This window comes from Galleria mellonella, unplaced genomic scaffold (assembly GCF_026898425.1).
Source record: "Galleria mellonella isolate WM207_F2 unplaced genomic scaffold, CSIRO_AGI_GalMel_v1 utg78, whole genome shotgun sequence".
Taxonomy (NCBI): Eukaryota; Metazoa; Arthropoda; class Insecta; order Lepidoptera; family Pyralidae; genus Galleria; species Galleria mellonella.
The window spans coordinates 3,505,663-3,523,245 of NW_026442151.1; the positions used below are offsets into that span (position 1 = coordinate 3,505,663).

The 17,583-nt window shown below is 33.5% G+C and overlaps 1 protein-coding gene and 1 long non-coding RNA gene across 12 annotated transcripts in view; one reads left to right on the plus strand and one right to left on the minus strand.

Annotated features, from left to right (window-relative positions):
* The window catches only part of LOC113517538 (uncharacterized), a 36,434-nt gene extending 25,025 nt beyond the window's left edge, over positions 1-11,409 (plus strand). For 10 of the 11 annotated variants that reach the window (XM_052901416.1, XM_052901417.1, XM_052901415.1 and 7 more), the window contains 7 exons: positions 381-563; positions 2,637-2,812; positions 3,010-3,213; positions 3,656-3,880; positions 4,668-4,886; positions 5,201-6,451; positions 11,185-11,409. In XM_052901416.1, coding sequence (XP_052757376.1) covers positions 381-563; positions 2,637-2,812; positions 3,010-3,213; positions 3,656-3,880; positions 4,668-4,886; positions 5,201-6,451; positions 11,185-11,245 — 2,319 coding nt within the window. In that variant the 3' untranslated portion in view covers positions 11,246-11,409. Of the gene's footprint in view, positions 1-380; positions 564-2,636; positions 2,813-3,009; positions 3,214-3,655; positions 3,881-4,667; positions 4,887-5,200; positions 6,462-11,184 lie in introns of all 11 variants that reach the window. The other variant, XM_052901413.1, reaches the window with a different exon arrangement.
* Positions 11,410-11,757: 348 nt separating this feature from the next.
* Positions 11,758-16,174, minus strand: LOC128202171 (uncharacterized). The gene is made up of 2 exons (XR_008253627.1): positions 16,007-16,174; positions 11,758-12,239 (listed from the first exon to the last, which is right to left on the minus strand). It is a non-coding gene; the product is annotated as an uncharacterized LOC128202171 (long non-coding RNA).
* Positions 16,175-17,583: the final 1,409 nt, after the last annotated feature.

Consider the following 17,583-nt stretch of genomic DNA (forward strand, 5'->3'; position numbering starts at 1 on the left):
CTGATCTCTTGCATACATGCTTGTTAAGAGACATTAAGCTATTTCTTCAGATAACACTTAATAATCAGAGGATAAGCCCACCACTTTCGTATTTATATTTTACACAATTGTATGTTTGTTCCAACAATGTTATTAACTTAATTTTTCACTTAACAGTAAACTTAACAGTTTTTCTTCTTTTATTACCTATATTATATAAACTCTACCATCACAGCAAAAATAGATATATATTGGTAAAATCGCTACTGATTACCAAGATATACCTATTTCTGCCGTAAAACAAATAATTTACTAATAAATGGCTGGTTTTTGGCTGATTATTGACACTCGGCACTTCAATCTTCAGGTATATGTACAATATCTTCTTCTCATCCACGTAGGTCCGATTAGCGAAGGAACGTAAGAAAGGCGACAAGATAGTGAGCGACAGTCAGGAACGCGCGTATTGGCGCGTGGCGCGGCCGCCGCCCGGCGTGCCGAGCGCCCTGGAGCCGTGCCCGGTGCCGGTCCGCAGCCGCCACCCGCGTCCCAAGAAGCGCACCATACACCAGCTCACCAGAGAGGTACGTAGATATCTCCCTATATACTAAATATAATTGTCTGCTTAGATTTACTCCAAAGACTATACCATGGAGTTCTTCAAAGAAAGGATTAAGAGGTTTCTTCTGGATCGGGCAATGGGCGCATTGGCCCATATTAATCCATAGTATCTGGTATTGCAGGACTTTATAGGCTACGGTAAGCACCTACCATCAAGTGATCTCTATACGTATGCCTCATTTAGAGGTGAAACACTTGTCACAATTGAATTGCCTGAATTGGCATCCTTTTTCATTTCCATAACACTGACCGATTTCAACTAGACTTTATATATAAATGTAAACTTGTTTTTTTTTTTCTATTTTTTAATGTTGTTATTACTTGCAGTCTGTGTAAGTGTTGTGGATTATTAAAATAAATTTTCATTCATTCACAAAACGACTGTAGACGAAATGGCAATTGGAAATTGATGGTTAATATGGAAGATTGTACAACTTCTGGTAGTAATAATGGTAGTCAATTTTTGAGCGTTGGTTTGAGCATTTCATATGCAAATGGTAGCGGAATCAAATAAAATAATTCTAAACAAATAACCAGTGACAAGAAATTCCGCAAAATAACACCTAGTTAAGTAAAATGTCTGTATACTGTTTAACATTCAATAGTTTTCTTTCAGCTTCTCAAAGGTTGACTGTAAGAGATCCCTCTATGGTATAAATCCGTCATTGTATATTGAATCTTTTAATGTGTACAATAGAAATAATTAACAATAAAAATTGCACAATACAATACAATGGATGTATGCTTGTTTCGCCACCGTATCTGTATAAGAGATTTACGATTTTTTAAGCAGATACATTTAGGAAACAATTAAAAAATCTTCATCGCTGTCAAATAAAAGGTATGGAGTAATTAAAACAAAAAAAGAATATTAATAAGATGGCTGATATTGTTAATTGCACCATAAATTTACTAAATCTATTATTATATGTGAAACCACTATACCAGTGATCACGGTTTCAATCGCGCACAAAATAAACATTTCATTTCAAATAAACATTATTCGTGAATTCATCTGTTTTGATTGGTATAATTTTTTTTTGTATATAATGGTTTTATATAAAATTTTATATATAAAAATTATATAGAATAATATTTTTTATAATAACATATATTTACAAAAAAGCATTTCAGTATGTTCATCAACAAAGCTGTGTAGTACCCATAATAGAAGATCTACTTAATTTCGGTAGTTAAACATATTATATACACCTTATAAATCTTCAATAATTTCACTTAAAGACATAAATTTCCATATAATAATTTCGATCTCTCTAAAGATAGTGTTAGTAGATGATCTCCTAATTATATCAATATAGGTACTTCGCTTGCAATACTTTATTTTACTTTACAACCTATTTTCGTGTTTCCGTATCTTTGTAATTCTAAATTAGCATCGTAGAATCTCATCACCTGTAACTCCGTCACGCGATATTCGCATAAAGCGGTTATGGAAACACGCAATTTACTGCTATGGCGGTCATAATACCACTGTGCCCCAACGTTGCCTAATTACGTGTAGCTTTTTTGATTTGTGTGCAGCAAAAAAGCGATCTAAAATATTTTGTAATGGTGCTATAACAACTATCCCAGATTTAAGAAATATTTTTTTAAGATCACTGTACGTAGACACTATTACAGCATGTAGTGTCTTTAAAAGTATGAGAAGCAAAGAAATGTATCGATGTGTACTTCGGTGCTGTATGAATAAGATAAAAGGAGTCGGCAATATCTGGCATTTTTTTTTTATTTTCGTGTGTGTGGTAGATATAATTCGTTTGCCACAATAACCCAATTTTACATTATTATACTATACATTTTATGAGATCAGACTTAATGTTTTTGAAAACGTTATTATCTTAAATTTATTTAGTTTTTAGACAATTAGGAAAAATTTTTCCTGTAATATGAGTACATTAATAATTAATGCCCCTATATGCATGTTAGTAGTATTACCCGAAAATGCTTAACAGAAGTAATAGAAGACTACCTCCTGCAAGTAATGAATTAACCTTTTCTTTATTTTGTCCCGCTAGATTGAACATTTAAAAGCAAGCCTGGATCGTACGAGAGTGAAGACTTCAATTGCCCTAGAGGCCCTGTTGGCCTACTCGGAGACTTTCGCTCCCTACGATCCCTGGCTTACCCCGCCACAACCTTCGAATCCTTGGGTCAGCGACGACACTCTCTTCTGGCAGATCAACAACCCTTTGTAAGCCTTGCTTATTATATCTCTCACAGTTTTCTTTGCATTACAATAATATACTGTCTTTGTTAAGATGTACCTATGTACCTAAAGTAATAAAAGTGTGCTATTCTTTCTCTATTTCTAATTTTTTTACACTTTTATTCTACTGATCTTGGTATTTAAAGTATATCGATAAACATTAATATATTTCTTGATGCTAGGGTGGAGGTACCAAGCGAGAAACGTGTACAGCGTTGGGCACTATCGATAGAAGAGTTGGTGTCAGACCCGACTGGTCTCCAAGAGTTCACTAGTTTCCTGCGCAAGGAGTATTCCCATGAGAACATTCGATTCTGGCTTGCTGTTATGGATTTACGTCGCAGTGGCACCAAACAAATACCTAAGAAGCTCGAAGAAATCTATGCGTTTGTATTATTTTAAATAATCACTCCAAATATATATTTCTTAATATCTAGCTACAGTTCTTATGAGATTTTACAATACCAATTTTCTTATATAAGAAAAGAAAATAACTTCTATTGTCGCCTATACAATAATTCCTTCTGTATCTATTAAGAGTAATTTACATGCATTCTAAGATCGTACTTTAGTTTAAATTTACCGGTTCTATATTCTACTCTAATTTTTGTACTGTTCTATATGTCCTTTACTCTAACTCATGTTCGGCACACACCAGAAACATTTTGATAAAAAATTTGCTTTTATGGTTGCTTCGTCTTCCTGAGGTCTTCAGTTTAATAAAAGACAAGATAATCGGTGACAGTTTCCAAAAAAAGAAATTTTATTTACATACTAAATGTCCATGGTCTACAAGGGCCTTAAACCAAATGAGCGTAATGTTCGCAGAGAGTTTCTAGCGCCAGGCGCCCCATGTGAGATTAACATCGACGGCGCAACCGCGGAGCGCGTGGCCGAGGGCCTCCGTTCCGGTTCGCGGTTCGCACTTGACCACGCGGCCGGCCACGTGTACGGGCTGCTCCTCAAGAAAGATTGCTACCCGCGTTTCATACGCTCCGACCACTTCCAGCGGCTGCTGGCTGAAGGGAAGAATGTACACCAGAAAAAAGCCAAGTTAGTACATTTATATTCATAAGTTGTACAACCAAAATGGACAAAGATTATTATTATAATGTGTCAGAGGTGATTAAAATAATACATTCAGTGGAAGAAATTAAGAACTATACCAGTTTCCTCACACATATACCGCACATCAGTTACTTAGTTATTGTGACCTGCTAAGAACAAAGTATTAGATCTTTAATCGATAGTTACTGCTTCATCAATGGATCATCAACTTGTTTCGTCTTCCAATTTATGTAGAATAAAACTATATTGTGTTGTTGGGAAAGCAAATAAACTAACGGTCCACCTGATGGGAAGTGGCTACCGTCACTCATTTTTTTTAAACAATCAGATACTTTTTTATGCGACATTACGAATGAGATAAATGTTGAAATTCCATTGATTCTTCTAATATTTATTGGTTGATTTTAATATTGTAATGAAGATTTCGAAAAGGTGCTCGTTTCACAACCTACATGGTTCTATTCACAATAGGACTGGATACTACGAGTATAAAACAATATATAATATTAATGGGAGACAGGCATGACAGATATGTATGTGTATATACATATAAATATTGTAGTTACAATATTGTTCCAATAATGGATGAATCACCCGATTGAAATAAATACAGATATCCAATTGCTATGAGCGATATAGAAATAGTTATTAAACCAGTAGTTAAACATTAAGATATAGAAATAGATTTATCTCCTTTCCGCCGCTAATGTCAAAAAAGACCTAGTATATAGATGTTGACGCGGTACTGATATTATCTATGCCTAATGCACAGATTCTTCAACTTCGGCGGGCAAGTGAAGAAGAAGCCGGGTTCTAGCGGCAGTACGAGTGGCGCAGGCGCCAGCGCAACGCTGTCCCGGCGGCGCGGCTCGGATCGCTCATTGTCGGGTTCCGCGCACGAGCTCGCCGTCTGTGCCGCGCAGCCGCCGCGCGCGCCCGACCCGCCGCCGCACAGCCACTCGCAGTCCAACCTCTGCGACATACCCTTCAGGTAACTCCACACCATTTACATCACAGAACCGAAACAACAATCACAATGACTAGTACCACAAAGTTTAAGTTGAGCTATAAAGTGGGATATGTATTAACACATACCACGCAGCACAGTGCACAGTTACAGTGCAGTTAACACGCAGCTACATAATACTAACTTAGATTATAAATACTAGTTAATCATTAGTTGGTGATAAAATTATAAGCAAAATTTACCACTGTCTATCAAATAAAGCTTTTCAGGAAATTCAAATTAACATATTACAATTAAAAGCGGTTATGTTGTTACACAAGACGTTACAATATTTGCAGAGATCCACTCGATGATGATACCGCTGAAGTACTACCATGGGAGAGTGTATCTCGCGAAGGGGTGTACAACGTCGCGAGCAGACGTCGGCAGGACTCAACCGCGGACTCCGGTAGCTCGTCGTCTGACGTGAGCACAGCGGTGGTAGTGGGCGAGCGGACGCGCCGTCTGCCTCAACAGAGCACGCTGGACGGCGGGCTGCGCGGTGCGCCGCCGCCGCTGCGGCGCTTGTCTGCTGTCGAGCCGCGCCACCTCGCGCCGCTCGGCTCCCCGCCGCACTCGCCGCGCCCGCCCCGCCCCGCGCCCGTGCCACCGCCACCGCCCCCGCCAGCCGCCCCGCCGCACCCTACGCCCACCATCAGCGTGAGCTCCGCGCCCGACGACGAGTCTCCGCCGGGCACCGGTTCCCCGGAGGAGTCCCGCTCGGTGGCGCAATCGGACGAGCCGTCGTCGGTGTTCGCGTCTGCGGACGCGACCCCGACAGAGCCCAGTCGGCCCGTCCTCAAGCCATGCGAAGATCGGTGCGTGCTCGCCTCCGACGGGGCCGTCCCGCCCCCGGACCCCGGTTGTGATGACTTTCGAACTGCAGTAACGACAGTGGAAGTGAGTGTGAGATCCGAGTCGCACGACGACTCGACCGCCTCCGGCGCGATGTCGGACTCGAGAGGTTCCGAGCGGACGAAGTCGTCCGATGACGAAGTAGTCTCGGTGCGAGTATCGCTCTCCCAGGAACCATCAACGATAAAAGAAATCAGTCCGGCCTCAAGTAAGGATACTAGTAGCAAAATCGGCGATCTTCCAGTAAGCGTTAACGAGAAGCATGGCGCTACGGAGTCGGTCAAGCCGATCGCCACCAGCACTAGTGTAGCGTGTGCAATGAGCACATCGACAACCGGACCGGCGTCGACCCCGACGCCGAGCCCGGCATCGGAGCCGATTCCGACGCCGACGCCAGTCTCCGTCCCGGCGACGGTCCCGGCGCCGACGCCGGCCGCGCCGCGCCCGCCGATCGCGCCGCTCGCTGTCTGCGAGGACATCGGGGTTGACGACGACAACGTAGACAAAGTGCCTTCGGCGCCCTTACAAAGGGTCTCGGGTCCCACCGAGGCGACGTCCGAGTCGGACGCGACGAAAAAAATTGCTCATACAGACGAACTGTCGTCGGTCTCTGAACCCAATATTGTTAAGCGTGATAATAACAGCGGCATCGGTGAGCATAAGCAGCGGAACGACATTTGTCCCTGGGAGGACGAGTAAGTACTCGTGAGTTTAGTTTGTGCGTTGTTATATTGTTGTGACGTAGATGATATTCTGAACTTGAAATTACTATTGTCATAGTACAGCACGATGTTTTGCCAGTTTTGAGTTTAATCATTTTATTTCACTTAATGATTATATTATTTTCGCATGGTCATTAATAATTACAAAGATGATGTTGCAAAACACACAAATGCATTATTAGTTGTATTGTGCACCGATTTATTTTTAAGTAAATCATTACTCCTGAAAATATTTTTGCTCTTATTTTTACATGATTCCATCCCTCCTCTTTGCTATTGCATTTCTTATTGTAACGATACATACTGTTATTTTTTGTATGTAAAGAAACTTTCTCATTACGATAACATCATTGCCGAAAATCGTGACCATCTTATGTAGCTTTAGTCCAGCTACTAACTCTTACTTGATTTTAACCTATAATCTCCATATAAATACCTATTACATTATTTTTCCATGAACTAATAGACTATAGCAAATTAAAGCTTTACTCAATTATTCATAGCTATATAATCTAAAGAGTGAGTACATTTTTCACAAATAGAGTCACCAATCCATAATATCGTTTGTAAGAATTAAATTCTCTTAAAAATGTTGAATGTCAAACCAGATGTTGGATCAAATGAGCCGACAACCACAACGCGTAAAAACACACATAAGAAGCCATTTTTAAATAATTTATTAATAAGAACTAGTGACAAATGGCAAACTAAAGGAAAGGGATGAAATTCATTTGATTATTGTGAGTGTTGTTCCAGGTTTTACTAAAGCATATGTTCTTTTTTCCAATCAAAGATTTAATTTATAAACCAAAAATAAAAAATATCAATACTATTTTTTAACAAAATTAGCTCCATAACACATTTTAAGTAATTTTCTATATTAATTAATATATTAATTATTATAGCAAATTTGGAAAACTCACCCTATTTAATATAAAATATGTATATTTCTTATGTTGATAAAAATATATTTTCAACAAATGTAAACTAATGTTTTCATTGTGGCCGTGTTTTGCAGCATAAATTGTTTAATTCGCCTGCCTTGCCGTTATTTGAAAAAGGTTATTGATATTACAATCCACACATAAAAAATACAAGTTAAATTACATATTAATATTAATTATACTGATGGTACTTGCAATTTATTGGGACTTGATTAAAAAAACATTACAATTGTTTTTTTTTATATACAATTACAAGTAATTTATTTCTTATTGTTTGCTGCCTATTGCACCTTACTGTTATTTTTAACATTAATTAATTATAATATCAATAATCTTCATACAATTAAATTACAATGTTCATTGAAACCATTTTATGTTAGCAAGCTTTTTTTAATAGACATTAACTACAGATAAAAAATTGAAAAGATAACGTGAATTTGTTTAATTAAAGAAAAGGGAAAACATTAAAAAAAATACATTCCACATGGTATAGACCTTTATAGTCACATTTCATAAAATAAAGTTAACAAAATATATCTTATTTTATAATATAAGTATAAACTGAAATAGGACAAATATCAATTAGTCATGAAACAAATATTGCATTGAAGTTTTATCCGCTCGTTCATGAGCTATAATGTTACAAACAGGTACACAGATTACGTTTGCATGGCTGTTTCAGTTTGAAGGATGGGATATGAGAGTGAATTTACAGGGTACAGAGGAATAACACCTGAATTCTTAGGAATGACAACGCATGGGGGGGGGGGGGGGTATCATGGGCGAACAGTATATTCTGTTACGTCCATAGTACTGCTCATGTCTATAGGCGACAGTTACCACTTTCTACCAGTTAGACCGTCAGTTTGTTTGCCATTTTAAGTTACATAAAAAAATAAATAAACGGCTTAAAAAGTATAACTTCTCTGTCTTTTGGGTTGTTGTAAAAATAATAAAAATATAATTATAAAATAATTGCACAAAACTAATTTTACATATAAGTAAAACATATTTTACTAATAAAAAATATATAATACAAACGCTTATTTTTTGTGCACGCATATAATAAACACGACTCATGATATCTGTTCAATTAAATCTGTGATATTTTTTTTTACCATTTCGCACACAGTCAACAACAAAAGTTTTTAGATACAGACTTAAATAGAAGCAGCTGAAAGATATTGACTTAAAACAAAAGAGGGTTCGAATAAAAAAATAACAGAAGTCCCAATAGGTATTTGGCTACATTAAATCTCTTGTGTTAATTTCTTCTTAATTTTATTTAACTTTACGTAAAATAGAAACGTAAAGGAAATTTCGAATCTATTTATTTTTGACATATTAATAGGTAGGGAGTTCGCACCCTATAAATATTTTTTATAATATAACATCAATATTTTTTACGTTTAAACGTTTAGTTTAAACTTTTATAATTAAGTTTCCTTTTGTTATTTATATTAAACGATAAAGGGTCATATTATTGAAAATATCGGCGGCTTCTATTTAAATTTATAGCTGTTTAGCGCCATATTTTTGTAATACTTGACACATGTTGTTTTGTAATACTTGATTAATTTAAATATATTTAGAAAATATTACTTAAATTAAATTGATTTTATTATTTATGTGAATATAAATTAATTATTGTACATACAGATGTAAAGTATTTAATTTAAGGTATGTTATGAAGTAATAGGGTATATGCCGATTTATTGCGTAATTAATGTATGCAAAAAAATATCATACAATCGTTGAAATACACTGTCATTCATTATCATAGTATCCCACTGCACCCTTATTCTTGTCTCTCTACTACTTAAATTAAAGCTGTCTATTTTATTAAAATTTGGTATAATTAGATAATTATTTCGAATTTATTTTATTACTCTATTTTCTTGATTAAAAAAAATTTAATAAATAATATATGATAGTAGTTACTTCTTAACAACAGGCATATATCTTATTACTAAATTTTCAATTACAGTTTGTACTTTTTGCATTAACACACATTGCATTATCTTAAATACTGTAATATATCAATAAAAGCAACTATGTGATGACGCCTTAAGAATGATTTACTTTCCCGCTTTAACCATTCAAAAATAGAAAATAAAATAAAATTGTACAAAATTGAATTGATATTTTGTAAATTCAAATCGTTTATGTAGTAGCTGTTGTGGTGAGTCAATTTATTTTTTGTAACCATTATTTATTCACGTAACATCAATATTTTTTTATACACAAGCATGAAATTGCACTAAAGCATAAATATATAGAAATATATGTTATGTATATCCTCAAATACAATGTGTTTAAATATACATTAATAATATGCATCTTGCACTTGATGTTTTGCCGACAATACTCAATATAGGTATTATGATAATTAATCAGTTTCTGCTGTGTTCTATCAGAGAAACTAACCAAAATTGCCCCCAAAGAAACATTGATCGAAAATCGACAAAAAATTAAAAACTCACATGTAAAGGTGACATGAGAAGCTCAACCCTTTTCTATTGTAGAACACTCCCTTCTTTGCCCGCGGCTTCGCTCGCGTGTGATATTTGATTTTCAAAAGTGATAAAACACATTATTTCTTAGCAAATGACTAAATATAAAACTTCGTTTTACTATATCATTGATGAAATTTTCAAGAACGTTTCGTATTTCTAGTTTCAATTATAACAAAATCCATACGAATTTCATCTCCTACTTCACCTCTTTAGGGGTAAATTCTTCAAAAGCCAATAAACATATTAATTCTAAAACAAGAATTTCACTTGTAAACTGACAAAATTTCACACAAACTTTCAAAACCCATTTTACCACATTAGGGGTTGTATTTTAAAAATTCCTTTCTCATTATTCACCTACGCGATATAAAGAAACTATCTGCAAAATTTTAAGATTCTAAATTCAGAAGCTTCAGCTGTGCGTTGATATATGGATCAATCATCCCCTTTTATATATGTATATGAATTTAAATTGCACCCTGTATAATTATTTAGCCCCGTATCTCTGCACTTTAGTCATTTGACAATCGTACCATTAGTTATCGGTTAATGAAGGTAAGAATTTTATGCTATACATAGAATTCAGTAAGAATAATCGATTATATCGATGCCTGAGATTGATCTCTACCTATTCTCAGTCGATCATGATCTACTGGTCGACTGAGAATTAAGTACAACCTACTTGCTTAGTAAAGTTAAAATTAAAAGATCTAAAAGGACATTTAAAAAGTAATTGATGATAAAAAAATTAAATTCTTCTTAAATCTTAAGTACACAATTCTCATATTTCGACCCTGAATTGAAACTGATCAACTTTTCTAACATTCATTGAAAAAAGTTATTCATAAACACTACCTTTAGATATCAATTTGTTATGTATATTTTTTCTATACAAAATATTTTTTTTTAGTGTCTATCGTAGGTATGGGTATACTCTTTCAGATAATCTTTATACATATATATTATCCTATCATAGATATATTACTATAAAAAACTATTTATAACTATTTATGCCTAGCCTTTTTTATTATACATATAATAGTTCTATCAATTTCTTTCAACTATAATATATGTCATTACCTAATATCTTCAACTATCTACATTTGAAACAATCGGTCTTATCATAGTAGTCCGCTTATCATCCACATTAGTTATCAAGTGCAAGTATCTTTATAGCCAATCATTTAAATGTACTTTACTTGCCACAAACAATCCTTGCTCTAAATACTTTTTCTCTCTTTTCCAGGAATTCCTGTGAGAGTGATGCTCCATTTGTTAAAACTTATGCAACGCTCGGTTATTTATAATTTTTGTAGGCGAATATCAACAATATTTTATGATGTCAGGGTTATAGAAAGAAATAATATTTAATTTTTTATCTTAGATCCTATGTTCTAATTATCACAGACTTAGGCCATTATTATGTAATTATATGAATATTTTAAAGTAAATGATCGTTAATTATTAGAAATTGCTGTGTTTTATTTAAAAAAAAAACCTTTTTAATATAGAATCCAATTAAAATGATGATAATACTTTGTTAAATACACACATTTGAAACATGTTTTTCGAAAATATTTATATATTTTTTAGGAATCACTAACCTTCTTTATTTATTAACGTAGTTATTAAACATCTATGTAAATAAAAAAAATGAAGTAATTTACAAGACAATTTAAACATAATTCACAATTCCAGAACAATATTATGTATTTTACATTTAGAAGGAGAGTACTAATGAATAGCAAGGCCGATACGCTACGTCCTGAATGATGAAATGGATTTGAAAGATATAAAATGTAATAAAAACCAAGAAAAGTATATACAAAATAGTTTATTCAATCATTGATTGTAATTAAAAATTACACATATTATATAGTCTTAACATTCCAAACACAGCAAAACAGACATTCCAAATAATACTGCAATTTTTGAACAAAATACACTTAAACACTTCAATTAAAAAACTGCTTATAAAACGCCTTATTTTTTATGTATCTCAGATTCCATAGTTTATCAGACTTTAATGTCATAAAAATAAATTACTAAATTTAATCCCAATATTTGTGGTATCACAGCGGCTACTTGAAGACTTCGCGGCACACACCATCAGCGGACAACTCGTAGCCAGCTGGACAGTTTGGAGGCACAGTGATCATACTTCTCATTGCAATATCTTGAGGTGCTTCCTCTATTGTGTTTGTGTCACCACCTGTAGTTTTGTCTTCAGCATTCGCTGCCTCTATCTTCGATGTTTCTACTTCATCAGGATACACAATACGATCGTTGTCTGCCATGGTACTGTAAAATTAAAAAACAATTTTACTAAATTATATATTTTTTATATATATTGGTTTTATATTACCTACTATAAATACTAAACAGGCAAATGAGAGCCCTCATCTGATTATGGATCAGAAATTATATTGTGCTCCGATTGCACTCCTAAGAACTATTAGGTGACTCTTGAGACAGAAAAATTAGTTTCCTGATTTAAAATGAATAGTGTAAAACATGTACATAACTACATATATACAATAGTACTCCAATTCGGCCCTTTATTAGTACTCTGAATAATAATAAAATGAATAATAGACGAATGTGAAAAAGATAAGTCATACAGAACTCTACAACCTACCACTAACTATAAGTAAGTAGTAACCGACGTTTATAAACATAACACAAAAAGTATTATGATTTCAAACGTTCTTGATATCCCTTATGCGTTGCCATCCCAAAAGAGTGATGTACTATATCTATTATGTCATAAAAAATGTTGCCTGTCATACCCTTAGTTACAATTAAAGCAATGCATGTATTGAAATAGATACGAAAGTTATGAAATACAGCACAGTGAGTGAGACAACCCAAGTGTAGGTGTATTTTGTGCAGTTGGTGTTAATGACTATTAAAAAGTATATCTATACTTGATTGTAGTAGATAGTAGTAGATAGAAAACTATTCTAATCTATTCGTAGTATAAAGAATTCTGAGTAGGTGTAAAGCAAGGAAAACAAAGCACAGTTACCAATGCAAGAAAAAGAAAACTCAAAATAAAAGCCTGCACCAGACCGCCTGGCCAGCGCAATAAACTCCTCTTATGAGAAGAGTCTTATGGCCAGAAATGGAGCCGTCATGATATGGAAGTAGTTATGGTGGTGATACGTGAATTTCACTTCGTACTTTGGAAATTAGCTAGTTACATTTTACGTCATTATTAAAGGCTGGATATTATATTTAAAAAAACAGATATTAAAATAATTTTGCCTGAAATATGTTACATCTACTCTTCTGCCTACACAAGTTTTATAGTTTCGTGTAGAAATAACTAAAATTTCGTAAGATTGGTGATTAATAGATGTATGTCATATTTTTGAGAAATTGTTAACATGTTTGAATATTTGCAAATCACATTGAAACGACTAAATAAATCTCAATGAAACTTAATCACCATCAAAGTTTTAAAATATTTTGTAGGTATCAATATGCGTATTTAGTATTTATTACAATTTAGTTTGTAGTTACAACCACATGACAACATACTTAAAAAAAGATGTCTTTAATTTAATTGATTTTTGTAAGTACATTACACGATATATTTAGTAATTGTAGACCAAGTTACGTAATTCATTTCTTTATCATAATATTTTACTCCCATTTATGAATTCCACACTAATATTTTCAAGAATATATATTTAATGAGGGTCATATATTCTTAGAAATTAAAAAAACATTTCTTGTATAGATAGATATACCTAATGAACCGAACGAACTATTTTGCCATACGTTTCCAGACAACGCTTACAATGAAATTGCGATCTCACGACAGGTGAAGGCCGCTCTGTCCAACGTCTCGTTGTTTATTTTTTATTTCTTGCTAACTTCCATTTGTAATTAGACGACTGTCAACAGAACGTGTTTTTTTTTTCTAATAATATAATAGCCTAGATTATATAGATAGTGTCTCCATAGAAGTGCTTCGAAAAAAACGGGTAAAATTTTTCATACAATTTTGCAAGATAAATAGTTATGAGAGAATCCTCTATGACTTCTATATTTATTTTACCCTATAATTTCTGCACCTTTATAATGCGTAAACACTCATTTTATTTATTAAATAATACATCAAGATACATTTTATGCGTAAGTATATAGAAGACTGATAAAAAACGAACCGGTTAATTTAACAATTAGCTAAAAAAAGTTAACCCGTTTTTGAGTCTCTCTGGCATTACGATAAATATAAATAAGTGTATTGCTTCACAAAAAAAGCAGCCCTTATAATAAAAAAATAAATAAAAATCACCATTGCCACATTGCAATAGCAGCATTCTCGTATTTAAATTTTCAAAAGATGTATAGCCAATTTCACTCAGGATGATATAAGGAATCAATAATACTGAACAAACTGTTCTGACATTTAGTTAAGTTATCTCGAAATAATAAAACTCACATACATGAACCTAACAACAGTGCACCACTCTTTTTCTGTAACATTTTTATAAACATTTACTTTAATGGGAAACATACACACCAGTAAACTACGTGATGTTTCATATATACTCTAATGTAATTGTAAAACTAGAGTATAAAACTGAGATTTTATTGACGCAAAGAAAAACAACAGCTTCACTTATAACAAAAATTAAAATATATATGAATTTGAATACAATGTAATATAAGTTTAAAAAAAATCCTATCGCTTGCAAAAAGAATCGGTTCAGAATTGGTGACGCAATCACATTAGCGAAAAATGTAGACAAATGGAGTTTCTTCTTATTTTTAAGTTTCTTAAAAAGCCAAATACAACTCCATTTGACAAGGTCTATTTGGTCTCCAGTTCAAATAGACCTCTTACGTTTTTTCCGTATTTATCAATCTATTTACACAAGATATCCGGTTACAAGTAACCTACTTGCTCGTGTATTTGCATATAATTATATTATAAATAGTGTACAAAATACAAGGAATTCAATCTAAGTAGGTAAATCTTGGTATATTTATATTGACACAAATATAATTATTATCCGAGTCTAAAATTATATCAAATGCCTTGTTTTAATGTACAACAAGGCATTATTGTATTTTAGAAGTTATTTTTTTTATGCAACTAAGAATGGGAAACAAGCTGACGGCCCACCTGAAACAAAGTGGCCACTGTCGCCTATATACATGAACAGTACTATGGACATAATAGAAAATACTGTAACGCCCATTGTACCTCTCATATGTTGCCCTCCCTGAAGACTAAAATGTTATACCTCTGTACTCTGTAATTTACCATATCCCTTCAAACTGAAACAGAGCCATGCAAACATAACTACTTCAAGACAGAAACACAAATGGAACAAAGGTACCCAAACAAATGACTTTTGTACAAAGTCTGATATATAATTATTTATATCAATAAATTTGAATCTGAAATTTGTTAGACAATGTACTCGTAAGTTATTTGCGGAAATTATAATAATTCATAACCTATTTACTTATTTGTATTAGTTAGTAAATAATTGTTATTATTGAAATATATTTAAATTTAAGCTATAAAGAAATATAAAAAATACATAATAATTTTGAACTAATTACTTCAAGACTATTCACTTAAAAAATATGCAAGGTAGAACAAGCTAACGGTCTACCTTATTAACAGTGACATATAGACAAGAACAACACTATGAACTTAATATTTTGAAGATACTATCAATCTTGTTAACAGTATGACTGAAACCGGAGTATAAAAAAAATTGGTTAGATTGTGTCGACTATATATTGTAAATCCCCTTATATAGAAAATAAGGCTAAACAAAATCAATTTAAAATTGTTGAAAATATTACGTAAACATAGAAAAAAAATTTAGAAACTTTCTTCTTTTTTTTTGTGCCGGTTAAAAATTTAAATCACCTTTTTATCTATTTACTGTTCACCTTTTTATCTATTTACTATTATACAGTCGAAAACAAATTTTAAGAAAGCTAATTACTCGAAAACTATTTATATCTTTAATCGTGTTTCTGAAAGAAAAGTTTTTTTATCATTTTTTGAAATGAATGAAAATATTTCTACTCACTTTGAACGGAAATGTATTGTTTACTTTATAAACACACACTCACAACCAACGGCCACTAAATTGGTTTGCAAACTAATATAGATCTCGCGGGCTCCGCTGTTATATAGCTAGAGAAGTACTATGTCCGCGAACTTTACTTATCGCAAAACTCGACGTATATACTTTGTATTCGCGTATGACGTACTTAGATATGTATGAGTCACACAGGTAAATCCCCATAACAAACTTTCCTATCCCAAACCCTCCATTCATGGGGGGAAGGGATTGTTAGCAATGGAGTTTGACAGCCCCATTGTTAGCAATGTGCCCTAATAAGTCGACCTCCACGTGGTTCCCCCTGGAAACCATCGTGAACGATTCATGTTAAATTCGTCACGATGGGCTAACTGACCTGCTTCATCCTCACCTATCATCCTTCACTGGTGCCCCGCCGGTGTATACTGATTGCGCGAGTGGGGTTACCATTCCATTATCATCCATTTAAAAAAAAAAACCCTCCATTCGCAATTATTATTTCATGCTAGCTGTCAATTCAGGAATATTTCTTTTTCTCTTCTCTAACGCCGTGTCCAAAATTTTTATATTCGAAAAAATACTAAAACGTACATAAATAATTTACCTCCACTACCAGTATTTAGTTTATTTTTTATCGGTCATATTTTGTGTTAGGACCCCACTTGGTTTTACCATAAGAATAAATATTATTTCATATTTTTAATGTTCTGCCTTATAAGTTCCTGATGTAGGCATTATGAATATAGTAGATAAAACTAATAAAACATTATTGTACGCATTTATCTATAATATGTAATATTTATAATGAATATAAATAATGCATAATGTAAATAATTAAGTGTAGAACGACCCGCCACTAGATGGAGTGACGACCTGAAATGCCTTGCAGGGAGTCATTGGATACATGTGACTCAGGACCGTTCTTTATGGTAGTCTATGTGGAAGACTTATGTCCAGCAGTGGACGAATAATGACTGAAATAATGATAATGATGTAATGGTTGTATCATGCCGAAACAAAACTAACAATTTTCTCCAAAAAGTTGGTATAATAGAAATACTTGTCGGTAATTTTTTTTTTTACTTTTTATGCTAAAATTTTCAAAATTATGAAATGTTTATTGTCCTAATGTCTTAGTGGTATGAATATTATCACTAAGACACTAGGTTTCAATAGGTGATACATATTTTCGTACAGTTTCGCTATATTATTACAATAGTACAAAATTCTATATATACACCTATGTATATGCATGTGACGACAAAGCGCAACGCTTCATTGCTTCGTCTATTCTAATTCTCTTGATATATAAATAATTCATGGCTTCTTATACACATACAAATTGTGTATTATAAACGCACATTTTCCTGCATAAATACCTTTACGTTAGTTTCATTCTGCTTATATGATCTGGTACAATCGGTCTGTTTTTTCCAATCTAGCACAAAGTGATGGTAGTTTTGTGTGGTTTGCTTGATCCTTGGGTCTTCTGTTAGTTACAAAAATATGATAAGTAGATAACTAGTAAAATGTAATAAAAACAGTTAAAACACAGTTTATTC